This window comes from Coenobita brevimanus, chromosome 76 (genome assembly GCF_032717465.1).
Source record: "Coenobita brevimanus isolate Jiangsu-jjx chromosome 76, ASM3271746v2, whole genome shotgun sequence".
NCBI classification, from domain to species: domain Eukaryota; kingdom Metazoa; phylum Arthropoda; class Malacostraca; order Decapoda; family Coenobitidae; genus Coenobita; species Coenobita brevimanus.
The window spans coordinates 23,876,976-23,896,998 of NC_137029.1; the positions used below are offsets into that span (position 1 = coordinate 23,876,976).

At 45.2% G+C, this 20,023-nt stretch overlaps 1 protein-coding gene across 1 annotated transcript in view; it reads left to right on the forward strand.

The window, feature by feature from the left end:
- Positions 1 to 5,014: 5,014 nt before the first annotated feature.
- LOC145408169 (uncharacterized) overlaps positions 5,015 to 20,023 on the forward strand; it is a 213,681-nt gene continuing 198,672 nt past the window's right edge. The window contains exon 1 of the mRNA XM_080278923.1: positions 5,015 to 5,132. Within this exon, the coding sequence (XP_080135049.1) occupies positions 5,015 to 5,132 (118 nt within the window). The remainder of the gene's footprint in view (positions 5,133 to 20,023) is intronic.

Sequence of the window (20,023 nt, forward strand, 5' to 3'; positions counted from 1 at the left end):
GGTGGGGGCAGAAGTGGTGATAGAAGCAGGATCTGGCTGCTCCCATTTCGACCAGTAGCTTCACGCTTACCCCATTCAGTATCACCTTGTAGACCGGGGGGCGGTATTTTTGTGAGGTGGCCCCCACCACCGTGGGGAGGTGCAGGGGCAGTCCTAAAAATCCAGCTGTTGTGGGCCGTCTTCCTCGCCGAGCTCTGTTTCCCCCGGATCAAAGTAGTTGGCAGTGGGAGCATCGTCCTCGGTGCAGTCATCCACTATGGATGAAACTTTGAGGCACCCCTGGGTGGTTGATCTGTGCCAGGCGGCCTTCATCTGTTCTCATATGTCATGGATAGGGCACTGATGACTACAAGTGGACAACTCCCAAAGGTTGATGGAGATGAGGTTGGTGTTCTCCTTAGGGGTGGGGCACCTCTTTGTGGGGAGTGCCCTTGGTATGGTGAGTGGTGCTGTGACGGTTTGTGATTGGGGACTCTGCTGACAGCACCAATGTGTTGCAGGGTGGTGTAGGGGGCGAGGAGGTGCCTGACCAGCTGGACATCTTTATTGAGGTCCCCCGTCAGGTCATAGATTATGAAATATTCTCTGATGGCACTGGGGAGGATCCTCAGCAGGGTATTGAAAGTGAGTTGGTCCTAGGTGGTGGCGTCAGATTCTGGGTAGGCCCCGGTGACGAGTCGCCTGGCCTGGATGAGGGTGTTGTCCAGGTCACCGTCGTAGGTGAGGGCGTCAAGTTCGGAAAAGGCAACTACTTTCCCTAGCGATGGCATGACCGCTTGGGTCACGATTTGTTTAAAATGTGCCCATGTTAACTTGGGGGTGATTTTTATATGGATGCTGCAGACTGCTTTTCCAAGGTGGGGTAAGGTTACTGCAATTTTCTCCCTGTCGTGCTCAAATCCTATATGTCTAATAATGGATTGATCATGGACATGTACATGTCTATGTTGCACTGTTTGGGGTTGTATTTTGGTAACTGTACTTGCGGTTTGGTTGCCATTTTGTCAACTTTCCCTTTGGTTCCTTGTCGCTCTCTGACCCGATCTAGAAGCACCGTTAGCCACCAGTGTTATGCAGTGTACTCTGAGTTCAACTCCTTGCCCTCGGAGTATGGCCAACTGACTTGGGTTACTTTCAGGACTGGGTCTAGAGCATGCAACAAAAGGAACAGGGCTCAAATACGGGCTAACCAGTCTTACACATATATTACCACAAAAGATACAAGTGCAGGACACAGTACAATTTACACAATACAAACACAATATTAATGGATAAGGATATGCGTTTGACTACAGGAGACCAAGTAGTTGCAGGTGTCGCCCAGAGGTGGGAGGTGTCCCATCAGGTGTGCACTCTCGTGAGAGGCACAGGTCCCTGGTCGTGTGGTGGATCATCCACTGCTGGCTGCGGAGCGGCGTCGAGGGAGGCTTCTCTCTGTTGGGGCCTCAGTGCGTGTGGCGGCCCTCGGGACTGGGGCCAAACAGGGCAAGCAGGCACACAGCCCATGGAGGAGGAGGGCGTCTCACTGGTGGGCCTAGGTAGGCCCCAGCCTGGAGACCCTGGGGCATCCCTTGGTGGCTGGGGGCTGCAGTCTCGCTGGTGTTGGGAGGCCATCAGGGTCTGCCTGCAGCGTCTCGTCCTCACAGAGTCCAGCAGCAGCTGGTGGTGTCGGGGTGCCAGCAGTAGTGAGCACACTCCCAGGCTCACGATGGGGCTGCTCCAAACACTCTCTAACAGGGACTCCACTGGGGAGCAAGCTCTGCCCTTAGGGGTGTGGGGGGCGTGAGAGGGGCATCCCACTTGGCCTCGGGAGGAGTGAGGCGAGCAAGGGATGCTACCTTCAGCAGGAGCCACAGGGGTAGTGGACGAGGGAAGTATGGTGGACGTTCCCTCCCCGACAAGTACGGTGGATGTTGTCATGGTTTCACTAGTCCCTGAGACTGCAGGTGAGGAGAGTATGATGGATGTTCCCTCCACGGCAAGCACGGTCGGCGTTGCCATGGTCCTGCTCCTGGTGGAGCTGCAGATGAAGGACATACGGTGGACATTCCCTCCCCGGCAAGTATGGTGGAAGTTGCCGCAGTTCTGCTTTGCCCTGGGACGGCAGGTGAGGGAAGTACAGTGGACATTCCCTCCCTGGCAAGTACAGTGGACATTGCTGCAGTCCTACTGGGGACTGTGAGAGCACAAGTCCCACCCCGATTCTGGCGAGTGCTGGTCCGGCTGGAGTGTAGTGCAGTGGGGTGGTGTACTCCCCGCTGGCTCTGTTGAGGGGAAGAGGGGCATATGGTGGTGGAGGACGTAGGCCCAACTGGCTCAGGCCCCTTACGCATCTCCCTGTGGTCTCTCCCTGGCGTGGGTGTTTCATCATCCCATCCGTGTGCCTCTATGTGGTCTTCCCATGGGGTGGGTATTTCAGACTGTATTTGCTGAAGGAGGTGTGTGGCAAGACCCACCACATACTTTTATTGTATGAGTATTCTGTAGACCTTGTTATGCTAGGTGTTTTTAGGTCGGCTTCCCGTCCTAACAACACCTAAGGTTTAGCTGGGTTCCCTTTCTAGACCAGAAGCTAAGACACAATGTGAGAGGAACAGGGCAAAAATAACTCTGGACAAATACCTTACACGTATATTACCAAATTCTCTAATACAGGACAGACAGACAATCTCACAGGACTCTACAGTATACAAGTCAAGATTCGGACTGGCAGATAGATTACGGGTATCATGCAGGATACCGGCAGTCTCGAGAGTGGAAGACAGACACTGTACTTAAGTGGAGATGGAATTACACTTTGTTCTCGGGCTGCATATACTTCACAGTTATTATGTTCATGTCCCGTGTTACACTAAGCGGAGTTATGATGGTTAGGCACTGTTACTAGCGTTTGTGTCCCATTTCACACTCAGTGGAGTTAGGATAGTTAGGCACTGTCACTAGCATTCTAAACACTGGCTGTCAGTTCTCACTTTCACTCCACGGGTACTTGAATCACAGTCATGGTAGGTGTATGGGGCAAGGAAGTGGGCCGACTGGGGGGGGGGGCCAGCTACTAACAGGTGTCGGCCCGGCATCGGTAGAGTCCCTTTAGGCATCCTCTCATCTAAGGGCCACGGGACTATGCGTAGGGACGTCATCCTCCGTTATGGGCTGTGGTGAAAGGCTTCCCGCTGGTGGGGCCAGGCATAGGGGTTTGGCCTTCAGGACTGAGGCTGAACAGCCTCTGCAGGCGCTCCTGCAGGTGCCCGGTGTAGGAAGGGCGCCGTCCCTCCTCGGGACTGGAGAGGTTGTGCCCTAGGGTACTAGGGGCGTTGTTGAGAGCCCGTCTACTGTGGTCTCGCCCTCGTTGCTTTGCCATCAGGGTAGGGTCGTGGCGTTGCCTACGGCAGGAGTCCAACAGGCATTGGTCTCCCTCTGGTGCCAGCTGGATGGAGTGCAACCCCAGGGATAACACAGGGCCTCTCCACCAGTCCTCTATAAGGAGGTTCTCCTTCTGAGGGCTGCCTCGGTTTGGGGAGATGGGGGTGGGACCTACTCTGCTGCTGGTGGGGCAGCTCGAGCAGGGGTCGCCCTCAGGTTGTGAAGTCACAGGGGGTGAGGGACTTTTATAGTGTCCCTCCCTGGCGTGGCTACCGTCCATTGCTGAGGTCCCTTGGGCAATGGGAGGAGGGCAGCTACACGCCATTCCTTTCTCATCAGTGCGGCAACTGGCCGTCACCGGGACCCGACTTCCTAACGGGACCGTAGACCAAGTGAGGCTACCTGCCATCACCTGCCTACAGGTGCAGCTACCAGCTGTCACCGAAATCCCGTATGAGGGGTGACGTGTAGATGAGAGGCGGCTTCAGGCAGTCCCCTGTCTACTGGTGCGTCTGCCGGCCATCCCCAGTGTCATGCCCCTTGAGGCAACTGCAGAAGGAGAAAGGGTGTACCTTTCTCTCCCCACGTGCGGCTGCCGGCCGTCACGAGTTCTGCAGGGTGGATGGCCAGCACTATGAGCGGCTGCAGGCCATTGCGCGTGCACGGCTACAGGGCATTGCTTTTATTGAGTGGCTACAGGCCGTCTCTTTAGTTATGCGGCTACTGGCCGTCATTGGGGTGCTGCCTGGAACTAATTTGGTAGCTCCACCCCGATCCTGGCGAGGGCTGGCTCGGTTGGAGGGCAATGCACCCGGACTGAGATATTCACGCCTGGTGCACTCCGTGGAATAGGGGCGCGCGGCCATATGGGACGTATGCCCATATCTCGTGGACGTAGCGCGCGCCCTATCTACCCCTCCGTTGTCGCCTCCTGGGGGTGTTGTGATGCCCTCGGTTGCCACGGCTACTATTTCAGACCTTTACAACAATAAATATTCAATCAGTTAATCAACGTTAGCTGCCCTGGACTGAGGGATGAGAGTATACCATTAGTGTTCACTTTAGCCAATATCATGGCCAAGGTGGATAAGGTCCCCCACTCCCACATAGTATTTACTTGATTATTATATATATATATATATATATATATATATATATATATATATATATATATATATATATATATATATATATATGCAATTGGAGCTAAATTCATAAACACCAAATTTCTAGGCAAAACAAAATAAGAGGTCGTAGAAAGCTATACAACACCCATTTTATATGCATTCTGTAATGGAAAATACAACTTTTTTGTCTTTTATGGTTTTGATTCCGAGATGAAGAGGATGCTAGTTCGTGGATTGGGGGTAAACACGCGCAGGCAGTCTTTTATTTTTTACATATTTTGGGACTCATTTTCTGAACCCTGAGTTGGCTTTATTCAGTGCTGTCAGTACATTAATGAAACGAGGTTGTCTGCAGATACTAACAAAAATAAAATATAAACAAGGACACGCCGTTAATAGCTCTGGAATTCTTAAAGACACGGCTAGTAACTGGTTCTCAAACGTCCTGTGTTTTGGTTACGCGTAGTCAGTGCGGGAGTTGAGATGATTGACTATTAACTCTTAACTAGTTCGGCTAATTGATGATGGCAGATGCATTGTCCGAAAATTTCTGCTCACTATGCGGGTTCTCATTTTACCGATTTGGGTCAGAGAGTTTAAACACGAAGACTTCCTTGGCCTCACCAGTCGTGGAAGAGTCAGGTTAGTTCATTTTGACATCTTAGGTCATTGTCACCATTTTGTGATTATGCTAATGTGTCATTCAAATTAGAAAGTGGCATTGCAATTGTATCATTACCCCAGTAGAAAGAGTAATTTTCACGTATGAGTATTGATAACTACATATTCGTAGTGATTTTTATTAGTGGTTTGGACTATTCATTTGCATTTTGCCATATGGTCTGACAGAGAGCCACATTAAAATCTTGCTGTAATTTGTCAGTGACAAGTCCTGCTGGGTTTTTATATCATGTCAGCAATGTTACATGCATGCATTATTGATAAGTTACAGCTCACCCCTAAATGTTTACTTTTTTGAAGGCATAGATGAAACACTTCTTGCTTAATGCTCATTGTATATATAACAATAGTGATTGGCTGTTCCAGAAAGGGACATTTCTGGTAGGAAAGTAGCATAAAGGTTAAAAAACAATAGCACCAGAAGTTATGGTTTACAAAAACCATAACTTCAAATTCCTACAAAGTATGATAGAAATCAGTATGTTGCATAGTTTTAAGTTAGCTTTCTTCTAAGATGATTCTTTCATAAATAAGGAATAAGTGAGATAATGTGGAATCTTTAATGTGGTGTTATGGTTTTGTAAACATTTACTCTAGCCTAGCTTTTTGTTTTTTCTTGATGGTGAAAGAAACAAATGAATAAATTTCAATCCATTTTAGATATTAACCTACCTAAATGCTGCATAAACTAGCCTAGGTCTGTGCCATTCGAGAATAACAGAGCAATTTTCAGTCTTATACCTAGTTGTCAGTGCAGTCTGTCTTGACTCTGATTTCAAATTAGAAAACATGAGACATGCCCACTTTCAACCCTCAGATTGGCAGATTCAGAACCATAAGGCATCAGCGAAAACAAAAACATATAGTACTCCCTATGACCATAATGCACCACCAAGACACAAAACACATCACCTTTAACGGATGAAACGAAAGCAAACCACCAGCACAGGCACACATTAACCTGTACTGCACTGGGCAAAAAAATAAACTGATACCCCTCTGTGCTGGCAGATTTTGGATTTTTTTTTTCTGGCTAAATGGGCTTAATACATCAATGTAAGATCCCTGGCACTAATAAAAGTAATCACTAAAGCCAGGTAGTTGGTTAAATAGTTAGGTTGGTGCCACACTACCTCTGAAATCTTCAAGGTTACTGAGAGAGCAAAATGGCTGTGAGCATGTGAACCAATTTTGGATTTTTTTATTTCTGGCTAAATGGGCTTCATACATCAATATAAGATCCCTGGCACTAATAAAAGTAATCAGCAGAGTCAGAAAGTTGGTTGAATCAAATCTCTACCTCTGAAATCTTCAGGGTTCCTGACAGAGCAGAGCAGCTGTGAGCCTGTGAAGATTCACTCGCCTCCTGTGCTCGTAAATCAGTGTTGTAAGCGTAGTGGAGAAATGTCTGAAGTTAGTGGGATACGTTATTACCCTTCATTTTACTTCGGCTGCTTGCAATGGCTTCTCAGTGCTGCAGGACATAGATCTACTGTCACCACTCGTTATACGATGGGGTTAGGTTGGTCATACCTTAACATATAACGATTTTATCGTAAATTGGGAGATTGAAACACATTATAAAAGGGAGGTTACGTCAACTCAACTTCCCAAAGTCACCTACCAAAGACTGAAACAAAAATGACAACCCACCTTAATCACTTCCTGTGTCAGTCCAAATCATCTCCAAAACCAAAACAAACACTATCACACCAATACAGGTGGTGTTACTCACATACAGTAAATTGTTGCAACAACACAACAATCACACTCGCGTAACATTGGCCTGGTGCTACACGATGTATGGTCCTACTGTAGCACGAGGTTTGGCTGTGAGGTGACGATATGAGGGGGGGCACACGTGAACAAGTGGAAAAGACAGGGCTTTGAAGGGGTGACGGGACCGCAAATGAACCAAAACAATGCTCTGCACGCTGAGGCCACCATCTTGCCTGAGACAAGCGATGGTCGCCTTGCGTGTGCCTGGCGCTTCGTACAAAATTTTCTGAGGGCAATATTGTTATAGCGGGAAATTCATCGCAAATCGAATTTTGGTGTGGAACTTTTTTGTTATCGTTGTAGCAAATTATCGTATACCGAATCAACGTTTAACGAGTAGTGACAACTGTACGTCACCGGCATTTCTGACGGGGATGTAGATTTATGTTGCTAGCGTGATACAGGTTAAAAGCCTCATAATATCTTGCTTATTTTTAATTTGCAGAAGAAATGTCACAGAAGAGTTAACTTAGCCCGCTGCATGCTGGCTATTTTTAGCCCTATGGGTCACCCCAGTGCCAGCCATTTTTCGACCTTTTTTTTTTTTTTTTTTTTTTTTTTTTTTTTTTTTTTGGCTAAAATGATAGATTTTGATGTGGAAACAATGAATTTTGCCATTAAAATGTTCACTGAGGCTCAGAAATGAGTTTTATTGAGTCCTGCATACTCGTGTACGGGCATAGCCGCTCTCTCACGCTCACCACGTACGTGAGAGAAAGCTGTTTTCTATGTAAGGTATACTCAGGTATTTATGCTGGGAAGGTATAGCAATGTTCAGTACACTTTTCTGATTACTTATTACTTCAGCATCCATCACAATTTGCATGTCTTTCTCACTGTGAATGCATTATCTTACACTTACTTGAAGATAGGTACAACCTGACTTCATTACGTACAGTCCTGGCACTTACAAGAAGGTAGTTACAACTTGACTTCACTATATAGTCCTTACAATTATAAGAAAATACAACTTACAGGAAAATATTTTAAAAATGCCTTCACTATGTGCAGCACTGGGTGAGGCGCACAGGCAGAGTAAGGCAGAGCGAGCGTGAGGGGGGGAGCGAGTGAGTGTATGGCCTTGACAGCCTGGGGGTTGGTAGAGGAACAGTTACCTTCCATGCCTGCCAATTTTTACCCGCGAATCTTGAAAAATGTGGTCATGTGAAGTTTTATTTTAAACCGTTTTAAAATGGCACTGGCACTGGCCACGGAATTATGTCAGACCGTTTTAAAATGGCACTGGCACGCGGCGGGTTAGAACTGTGCAACGTATTGATTCCTGTTCTTATTTTTGAGGAATCTGGTGATATGGCTTTGTAAATGTCCACAGTTTTAGGTCAGCTTTCTTCTGTGGCATTTCTTCCACAAAATAAAATTAAGTGAGATATTGTGGGGTCTGTAATGTGTGCCTGTGCTGTCAGTTTGTTTACATTTTGTTCATTGAAGGCAATTTGTTTTTGTTTCTTGGTGATGCATTATGGCCATAGGTGGTTTCATTTCATTAACCATATAATGGCTCCAGCATGCTTGCATGTGTCGGCTTGGTCACCTAGGCTAATGGCGGCTGTCCATGCTGCTCTGTCCCTGGCAGCCTCCCTATTCAGTCCCTTATCCCTGAGGGCACACTTTATGGCCTCAGCCTAGGTCTGCTTCTTGCAACATTCGTACTTCTGCACCCAGCTGTCGTCTGCCATCCACTCCACATGCCCATATAATCTCAGTCTACTCCTTCTCATCACAACACCAATACACTCCAGTCCCAGCCTTCCTCTCAACTCTTCCATCACAAACCTAGCCCCCCACCCCACCCAGCTTTGCATTCAAGGAGGAACTGCACATTCGTCTAATAGTGATTTCTGTATGTTTGATTCCATGGATTCAACTTCTTTACTGCCTAGGTCTCACTGCCATACAGCATTACTGTACGCTCCTAACACATGCTGCATACAAAGATCCTGTAGCGGTATGCTTTTGTTTTTGCTGGTGCATTATGGTTCAAAGTCAGCCACTCAGAGGGCTGGAAGGGGGTCTTGTTTTTTCAAGTTTGAAATTAAGAGTCAAAATGGACTTCAGCAACTTAGGATTGGAAATTGGTCTCGTTAGGCTAGAACGACATGGTTAGCTTAAGTGGCGTTTGGGTATATTGATTCCCAAAATGTCTTGAAGGATCTTTTGTTTATTTACTGTATTTTCACCATTAAGGAAAAAAAAAAAGTATCTGTCTATCTGTAGCCAGATGCCTTAATCCCATAGGAGTGGCCACAAACAAATCACCTCCATGTTGCCCTGTCCCCTGCCATTTTGCCGCCCTGCCCCGTATTGGCAACCCCCCCCTCTAAAAAAAAAAAAAAAAAAAAAAAAAAGGTAAATTAGGATGCTTGTTTACAAAGCCATAACACCACCCCATAATATGTTGCTTATTTTTTTATTTGCAGACAAAATGTCACAGTTGAAAATTGCTATAACTGTTCTATGTATTGATTCCTGTTATTATTTCGTAGGAATCTGGTCTTATGGTTTTGTAAACATTTACCAAAAAGTACTTTATGTGCTGAAGGTGGGGCTGGAGGCAGTTCTGTAGCTGTGATAAGGAGTTACCATACCGAAGGAAGGTCAGGGAGCTGTCACCTCTCCTGACATTGAGAGGGCACTCCTCAGTGCTAAGGGATCTTTGCTTGTGGTATATGTTAGGAGTGTAATACTGTATGGTAGTGAAACCAGGGCAGTAAAGGAAGAGGATATTCGTGGGCTCAAACATACAGAAATGACAGTTATTAGATGGATGTGTAGTGCATCCATGATGTGAGGCTTGGTGGGGCTAGGTTTACTTGATTGAAGAGCTGAGAGGAAGGATGGAACTGGAGTGTATCGGTGCTGTGATGAAGAGGGGAAGATTGAGGTGGTTTGGACATGTGGAGAGGATGGAGGATGACAGTTCGGTGTGGAAAGTGAGAAGTGTGAACAGGTAGGGTTGCGAGAGGCAGATAAAAAAAGACCTGGGATGAGGTAATAGAAGTGACCTCAGGGATAAGGGTCTGAATAGGGAGGCTGCCAGAGATCAAGCAGCGTGGAGAGCCACCATTAGGTGACCTAGGGCGATGCATGCAAGCATATTGGAGCCTTTATAAACAATATGATATGGTACAATACTTTGTTCTGGAATGGTCATGTTGGTCTGGAGTATCCAGTTGTTACAAGTTAAGTAACAAAGACTGAGCAACAAGAGGCTAATTCTCAACCATTTGACCTTTTCCTTTTACTGGTTGTTTCCTGCATTTTTCTTATTCTTTTTTTGTTAAACCAGTCAGTTGTGTACTGTTTTACAATTTTCCTGATCTGTTTATTGACCATGTACTTGCATACATCCCCCCTTTTTATGGATAATGGTGATGTACTAAAATCCACCCAATTTTTTTTTTTTTTTTTTTTTTTTTAATTGTAGGAGAGCTCCTATGCATATAATTTATAACTATTATTTTTTTCTCAATAAACTACAACATAATTATTAGTGTGATAGCTATTTAAAAGTTGCAGAAATGCTTCATTTTGAAGAAATAAATTATATATGCAACTTCATCTGCTTTACATGCATGTCACGAGTCGGCGTGATTAAGTATTTGAATAAACTCGTGACATCAACTTTGGTGGGAAACCGCAAATTCTAGTGGAATCCCAGTATTTATCACTCAGTCAACCACCACATATTCACCCAGTCGGGAGTGTTTTCAGAACAATTTTTCACTGTGTCATAAGTGATTGTCTTTGTTCGCGACTTTAGCACCTCCGCTGAGTTCTTTGTTATGGGCGTGTTTTGCTCATTCTAGCCGTTAGCAAGTACGGCTTGACACTTGCCTCTCTCTCACGATTTGAAGTCAGTCATGGTTTGAGCGCCGCGGAAGCAGGTAGTGTGTGTGCCAGTGTCCTTCCTCAGCAATGACGCCTAGTTCCCACCGCCGCCGTTGGATTCCCACCTAGCGTGATTGGCAAGAGACTCAGCGTGTGCAGTGTCCTTCCTCAGTAACGACGCCCAGTCATCCGCTTTGTCCACTTTTCTGACCAGTATTTCTTTTTGTTTTTTCCTAGGTTTAAGAGTTAGCTTTTGAGTGAGTGAGTGAGTGCGATCTCCTTATTTTGAATTCATTTTGAAATGTAAATTAAATTTATTTCTTTGTAATCAATAAATTTAACAGTTCTTTTTCTTGAGCTTAATGTAATGTAAACTCGTGTTTTATTTCTCCATAAGCTTATTCTAGTTGCAGCTCCTAGCTTGCATAAACGCTTTGCTATTCATAACTGGTACTTAGGCCAGTCCTTTTGTATTAAGCTTAAAATCCGTTGTGCAACCAGGAGTTAATGCATCAGCAAGAACTTGTTATCATTAATAGCATTAGTTATTGATTGTCAGGGGTGGAGTCACTTTCTCCAGAGGCCAACAGTACTAATAAACAGCACGTGTGAATAATTAGTCTCTGCTGTGCACTGTTGAGAAAGTTTATAAATTCTCATCCTTAGAGAATTGGCGAAGTAAGCTAGCATAAAGTAATCATTGCTTGATTTTCACAAGACAATTCATTGTCCTGTTCTTAAGTATTATTGAATAATATTCTTTAATATTACATACTTTTAAAAACCCCGTGACAATTGGCGACCTCATTCCAGGATATTAACTCCTACCTCTAAAGTTATTCAAGAGGTAATACTCACTCGTTCATACTTAGGTATTTATCATTAAAGTCTATAGACACTGTCTTACTGGTGATTTTTTATTCAGTTCTATTAATTTATGTAATAGTTTTCACAGTCATTTGTTTGTTTAATTTTCTTTCTTTACCAGTTTAATTAGATAAAACTGGTCACCACTAACCTGTGCCTATATCCTTTATTCTCGATTATTGGCATCTTTCTCTGAAAAAATTGCAGTCAGTACAGAGTCGCTAGTTTATTTAGATTGAGTTAGCATCATGTCTACCAGCGTCTATGTACAGGAAGCTAAAGATATGGGGCTTACAGACCCAACTGAAGTAAAGAATTATGTCCTCTCTCGGCTTAGTCACGAGCAGCAACGCGAGAGTGATGCTCGTGAAGAGCATAGAATCCAACACGAACACGAGCGAGAACAGTGGAACACGAGCAAAAACAACGCAAACTCGAGTTAGTACAAGAGCAAGAACAACGCGAATACGAGCGTGAATAATGAGAACATGAACGTGCCGAGCGAGAAGCACGCGAAAGACATGAACTTGAAGTGTTGAAGCTCAAGCGAGTGTCCTTGGCTTCAGACACATCTGGTGCAGCTGGCCCACGCTCCATGAGCGCTATCCCTGCACATATTATGGCAACCCCACACATCAAGCTTCCCCCATACAAGGAAGGCGAGCGAATCGAACCATACATAGCTCGTTTTGAAGACATGGCTCAACTTTACTAGCTGGATGATGCAGCTAAGCGGCTTCAGTTTCTTAGCCTGTTTGAGGGCCCTGCCCTCGATATTCCCCACAGAATTCGTGGAGACAGTCTCACGTATGAGATGATGAAGGCCGCACTCGTCAAAGCGTACGGTCTCACAGTTGACAACGCCAAGAGTCAGTTCATGAGGGCGCGTTTACAGGAAAAAGAGACTGCCATTCAGTTTCTTGACTGGCTTACTGCTTACTTAGAGGAGTGGATGGAGAAAGATGAAACTCCTTCCACGCGTGAGGGGATAATTGACCTTATACTGCGCACGCAGCTAGAAAAGTCGTGGCCTACTGAACTTATGGCTCATCTTAATATCTGCCAGGTAAAGCGTGCTAGCCAAATGGTGGAGAAAGCTGACGCATTCTTTACTGCATACAGGTATCAAACTCACAAGCAGCATACCTGGAACAGGAAACCTGATAAATCTGGGAAACCGTCTCAGACTGAACCCCAGCAACAAGGCCGTTCTCAGAATAATGGCCAAGGTCCAAAACCGTAGAGGAAGGACCAGGGGCAAAACACTCAGAAACCTGAGTGGAAGAGGTACAACAAGTACCCTAACCAGCAGCAGTATCAGCCACGCAACCGACCATCGGGACTGTCCTTTTCACCACCAGCTCAAGTGAATAGGAGGCAGGAGGCGAATGCAGCCTTCATTCCTCAGCAGCAGCACAGTGGTCACATCCCTACCAGTACGGGTACTCCCCCACAGTTCTCTAGTCCCACAGCGACAGTGAACCCCCCTTCACAGATGGCCAATGCTCCATCTCCCCAGGCAGTGAGTACAACCCCTCAAGTATCTAATTCTCAGGGCACCATGTTTGCTGCATCATTTATTCAGCAGCCTCATGAGTGGCTAGCTGCTTCCTCCACAGGCCCTCCCACAGGTGACAGTACCTTCCTTGTTCAGCCAGGGTTTGTGGAAGACATCCCTGTGAAGGTCCTGAGAGACAATGGATCCTCAGGTTGCTCTGTCAGGCAGAGTCTAGTTCGGCCTGAGCAGTACACAGGTCGACAGATCCATGCTAACCTTATTGATGGATCAGTGAGATTGTTCCCTGAGGCACATATCCAGGTGGCACCTCCATTTTACACTGGTACGACACTGGCAGTTGTCATGTCAGAACCTTTATTTGACCTAATCATAGGCAATATTCCAGGTGCCAAGCATAGTTGCACCGAAGATGACTCTACGCAGACTTCGGCTACAGTAACACGAGCCATGGCTGAGGCTCCAGAGTGTGTCACCCCGGTGACCATTGAATCGCTGCAAGATCTGATGTGTAGCCAAGTTGTTGTTCAAGAACAACATTCTAACCCAACACTTGCTACCATGCAAAAGAACCAAAAGGGTAGAGTGATAAAGTATTCACAGGGAGGTCAAGCCAAGTTCCTTTGCAAACAAGGATGGCTCTACCAAGAGTCACGAACACCCGAGGGCGAGGTTCGACTGTAATTTGTTGTTCCCGCTAAGTACCGCCAAGCAGTGTTAGAATGGGGTCATTGTTCAGCCTCAGGAGGTCACATGGGCAAAAGGAAAACCCAGGGCCATATACGTGCTGACTTTTTCTGGCCAGGGATGGGACGAGAAATAGATAGTTTTGTGCGTTCCTGCAATATGTGTCCACGTACCACAAACCAGGGATGTGTCCTACCTGTGCCGTTTGAACCCACACCCACAATCTCTGAAGCACTTGAGAGACAGGGCAGTGGTAATGTGGGTGCTGACCTGATGTCTCGCCTACTAACTGATGACTAACACGGGCAACTGTTGTACACCGGGTTCCGTAAGATAGGCGTTTCAGAGATTTGAGTAATCCGAGGACCAGCCTGGTTCCCAGTTAAAAGTGTACCAGTACTTGCTGACGTCTCGCCCGTTGGCCCCACAGGACACAGTATGTCCAGGGCCTGTATATACATGTATACCATAAGTTAAGAGGGAAGTTTGAGAACCATGCAGAGACAGTCCGAGGCTGTGTATGAATTACCTTGTGGAACGTCTCGAGCTGTGGGCCTCTCTGAGGATTCCCGGAGAATGCACAATATCCACATGAGTGTTCACACCCATGGTGGGTGTTAAAACGTGACCTGCCCGAGATTGCGTAGGGATTATCAGCTTCCTGTCATTAATCGTAAGTGTAGAGTTAGGTTAACCAGTAAACTGCCCGTTCCAAGAGATTTGAGCAATTCAAGAACTGACACGTTTCCTGGTTAATAATGTTAGGTTAACCAGTAAACTGCCTGTTCTAAGAGATTTGAGCAATTCAAGAACTGGCATGTTTCCTAGTTAATAAGCCTTAACCAGTAAACTATAAGGGTCCTGAGAGATTTGTGAATCCTAAGACTACGTTTCCTGGTTAATAATGACATAAGTATATACTGATTGCTAGGCAGAGAGAGAGAAATGACACTTTTGATGCTCCACCTTGATTCATTTCGCAGGTGCAGCTGGCGGGTACAGCATTGTCATGCAGATCAACTGGCCGTCCCTGCCACATGCTGCCACCACTTCTCTTCTGCCTCGTCGTCATTATTTACTATAAATTTGTATTATGTAATTTTACACGTAGGTACAGTTACAGCACAACTGTCACACCTACACCGTGTATTACATACATCACGCTACATAACAATTAGTTGTTGATGTAAATGTAACGAACTTTTCGCTCAGTTTGACCTGAGTACAGGATTTTTCACCATTGTCACGGAGTTTTTCCCTCAAGCTTGCTCCTATTAACGTAAATGCGAGGTTTTTTCGCTCACTGGCGACTGTGACTTTCTCCTGTAGCAGGATAGCACACACACACCACAGTGTGAATCTTGTGTGATTGAGTAGGATTTATATGTATGTATATTGAAATTATTTTTCCTGAGAAAAAAATTTCATTTTTGATGTGGTGTAATGTCACGAGTCGGCGTGATTAATTATTTGAATAAACTCGTGACATCAACTTTGGTGGGAAACCGTGAATTCTAGTGGAATCCCAGTACAGTACTCGTCAGAAGTATTCAGCGTTGTCCGCCGGGCGTGCAATACTCATGGCCCAAAAAGAATCACCCATTTTTGGGGGTAAGAATTGAGCCACAAGTTTGAGCTCCGAGCATGACGTCACGGTAGCCTGAGGCCTTCCGACACGCTGGTTGGTTCCCGCCTCAGTCACCCACGGGCTGCCTGAGAGAGAGGAACTCCGCCGAGTGTCCCTCTCAAAATTGCGCCATTTTTTACCGAGTGTCCCACAGTGTTTTGGCCTTTAAAACTTTGTTATGGCACCTACCCGTGAACTATCGAGTGAAATCATATCCCAGATCATTGCTCTAAAGGAGGCAGGCCACCAGACAAAGGAAATTAGTGAATTGGTTGGTGTGGCATGATCGACAGTGCGTCGTTGGTGTGCGCGGTTTCGGGAGGAAAACAGTGGTGAAGTTCCCACAAAGAAACCGAGGTCTGGTAGGCCTAGGAAAACTTCCCCAAGGTCTGTTAATGCTTTAAAACGTGCAGTGGAGTTTAATCCTCGTGTGAGTGCAAGGAAAATTAAGGAGAGCAACCCAGAAGTGTTTGGTGAGGTGTCAGTGAGAACAGTGTCTCGTAGGGTGCATGAGCTTGGTTACACAAGTCACAGGCCTGTGAAAAAGCCTCTTCTCTCTCTAGCAGCCAGAGAATTCGTAGGCTTGCCTTTGCTAATAAATATCTAAACTGGGGTGAGGAGCAATGGTTGTCAGTGTTGTGGTCTGATGAGGCAACGTTTAGTGTTACCTGTAACAGAGGAGCACGCAAAGGTAGTGACCCACTTGACCCACGGTATGTAGAAAGCACAGTTAAACATCCTGATTCACTCATGGTATGGGGTTGTTTCTCAGGGAAGGGTTTGGGGAAGCTTGTTGTACTTCCCAAGAACCTCAGAGTGAATCAGGATGTTTACCTAGAGCTTCTGTGTGATCATTTACCAGACTCCTTCGAGCTAGCAGGTGCACGAGTGTTTCAGCAGGACGGTGCACCTGCTCACAAGGCCAAATCGGTCACCAATTGGCTTCGTGACTGCGAGGTATCATTCATGACAGACTGGCCAGGAAATAGCCCAGACCTCAACCCGATTGAAAACCTCTGGTACCTCGTAAAGAAGAGTCTCCAAGGGAAGGACGTGAGCTCTCTGCCTAAGCTGGAAGCTGCCATTCGTGACTCTTGGGACAAAATACCGCTCCAGCACCTCAGGAGCCTCGCCCTTTCACTTCCAAGACGTCTCAGGTCCGTGAAGAAACGTAAAGGCTACCCTACGAAGCACTAAAGGTAAATAAAATGCATTATTTATATGTTTTTTCAATGTTGAAAGGTTTGTTTCTCAGGAGGGACGCAGGGCGCTCCATACTTCTGACGAGCACTGTATTTATCACTCAGTCAACCGCCATGTATTCACCCGGTCGGGAGTGTTTTCAGAACAATTTTTCACTGTGTCATGAGTGATCGTCTTTGTGCGCTATTTAGCACCTCCGCTGAGTACTTTGTTATGGGCATGTTTCGCTCATTCTAGCCGTTAGCAAGTACGGCTCAACACTTGCCTCTCTCACGATTTGAAGTCAGTCAAGGTTTGAGCACTGCGGAAGCAGGTAGTGTGTGTGGCAGTGTCCTTCCTCAGCAACGACGCCTAGTTCCCACCGCCGCTGTTGGATTCCCACCTAGCATGATTGGCGAGAGACTCAGCGTGTGCAGTGTCCTTCCTCAGTAATGATGCCAAGTCATCCGCTTTGTCCACTTTTCTGACCAGTATTTCTTTTTGTTTTTTCCTAGGTTTAAGAGTTAGCTTTTGAGTGAGTGAGTGAGTGCAATCTCCTTATTTTGAATTCATTTTGAAATGTAAATTAAATTTATTTCTTTGTAATCAATAAATTTAACAGTTCTTTTTCTTGAGCTTAATGTAATGTAAACTCCTGTTTTAGTTCTCCATAAGCTTATTCTAGTTTTTTTTTTTTTTTTTTTTTTTTTTTTTTGTGTGTGTGTCCGACTCTGGGCAAAGGCGTCTATCTTGGGGGCAGTAGCCTATCCCAAGGCCCAGTAGTCCTCCTACACCTCCACATGTCACCACTTCGGCGCTAACATCCACCGTCCATATTGAATACATGCTAGGGCTGTCTCATACAGGACTGGTGTATTGGTATTAGCGGGGGTATTTTTACGACATGTCGGCGCGTCATCTGGTAGATCAGGAAAGTCTGCTTTTAATGAAATTCAAATCCTTAAACTGTCCCCTGCCCCAGCCAGGTGCAGCTCCTAGCTTGCATAAACGCTTTGCTATTCATAACTGGTACTTAGGCCAGTCCTTTTGTATTAAGCTTAAAATCCGTTGTGCAACCAGGAGTTAATGCATCAGCAAGAACTTGTTATCATTAATAGCATTAGTTATTGATTGTCAGGGGTGGAGTCACTTTCTCCAGAGGCCAGTAGTACTAATAAACAGCACGTGTGAATAATTAGTCTGCTGTGTACTGTTGAGAAAGTTTATAAATTCTCATCCTTAGAGAATCGGCGAAGTAAGCGGGCATAAAGTGATTATTGCTTGATTTTCACAAGACAATTCATTGTCCTGTTCTTAAGTATTATTGAATAATATTCTTTAATATTACATACAGTAAAACCTCGCTATAACGGACTTCAATAGACCGGAATTCGCTTTTATCGGACTCGAGGAGCTACCGGACTAAATTCCTTTATATCGGAAAATGTCTGATAAAGCCAGAAGCAGTCCGGACAGCTTGACTACTTCAGCTATGTTCACCACAATAAAATAAATAAAAGACATGTTTGTCTGTGTACAGTACTGTATTATTATATATGAGGAGTCTCGTGGACAAGGGGCGAATGCGCCACCCCCATCAAAAATGAGTTATGCATGTTTTCCAGTAGATGGAAGCACTGAAAATCTCGTGGTGGAGCGTTCTCCGATTCCGACCCATGTGGGTTCAGAATTCTAGGTTCAATCTCCCTTGTTTTGCACACGTGGAGGGGAGGAGGAGGAGGGTGGGGAGGGTCTGTGATTTCAGAGTGGTAGGGGCGAATGTCGGCACGCGCCCAGCCAATGGGCGAGCAGCTCCCTCTGTCAGAGTTAAAGGGCCGCCTCTCAGCCTATCAGATGCGCGCTAGCACCCCCGCTAGTCATCCCGCCAAGCACGTGAGTGAAGCCTGGCTTTGTTTACACTCCGATGACGTCTTCAACTATTAACCATTAGGCCCCCCCCCCCTCTTCATCTTGGTGTGCGGTTGGAGTTGTAAATAGTTGGTGAGTATTATAACTTCATTGTGTCAGTCATTAACAATATAATGGTTATCATACACACAATAAAACAACCTGTTGCCGATAAGGAGATGAAAATATTTAATTAATAATTATAGAAAAATTATTAATTATAGGAATTTTTGGCTGAAAATATCACAGTATCTTAGTTTCATTTACATCTAATACAGGAATGAATTTCAAGTTGATTGAACAATAATTACTATATGCTGAAAAAACACCATCGCGTGTTTTACTGTGTGTGTGTGTGTGTGTTTTTTCATTTTTTCCTGCAGTATAAATTTGCCTCTTCTAGAGGATTCTAATGATATATAATAACATGCTATTCTTTAATATTCTATGTCTGCCACCTATTCCTGAACTTTAAACGCTCATAACTAAAAAAAAAAAAATGGCGCATTCGCCCCTTGTCCACGAGACGCCTCATATTTTATACCATTTGATTAATGTAGTAAAGGTATACCACAGTACAGTACTGCAATGGTAGTGAAAACAGTTTAAAAACCATTGGTGCCATCCGGACTAATGTCTGATATATCAGAAAAAGTCCAGATTAGCAGGGGAAAGTACGGATGTCGCTTTAATCGGAATTTCTCTTTTTTCGGAATGGCTTGGGCCCCAATTAGTGAGGTCTCACTGTACTTTTCAAAACCCCGTGACAATGCAAACCATGGCAAGTGGCCATCCACCATGTCAGACTTTCAGGTTGATTTTGGCACCAAAGTCAATCCATCAATATGTAATTGTACATCTCTTAATGTTACCTAATATAACCTGACATAACTTAACCTAACTTAATTTAACCAAACCTAACTACTGTAACTCTAACAGGACGAATGAATTTTGGGTCCGAATCAACCCCATTGCCTTCTTTAGGATGTCACCACTGACATCAGCAGGCCGTCCTTGGTGCTCATTAGTAACATAATGTTATTTCTACAGAATTTGTTTGTCATAATTGAATTATACAAGTATGAAAGATAATCCATCCGATAAAATTTAATCATTTATTAATTGGAGCTCTCATTCAGTGTGTCAATTTTTTTTCCTGTGTGGCATCTGGCAATAGATAGATAGATTTCTTCTTCCCCTTCCCCCTTAATTTCACTGTTAATTACCGTAGTTACTGGTACTGGAGGGGGGGATTTACAGATCAGGGAAGGTGTGGGAATTAAAACTATAAACAGGAGGAAGGGTAAAGACTGAGGAAAACCTAAAACAACTGGAAATCTGAACCAGCTTTAAGAATCTGTGTGTGTGTGTGTGTGTGTGTGTGTGTGTGTGTGTGTGTGTGTGTGTGTGTGTGTGTTCATACCTAATTGTATGTTT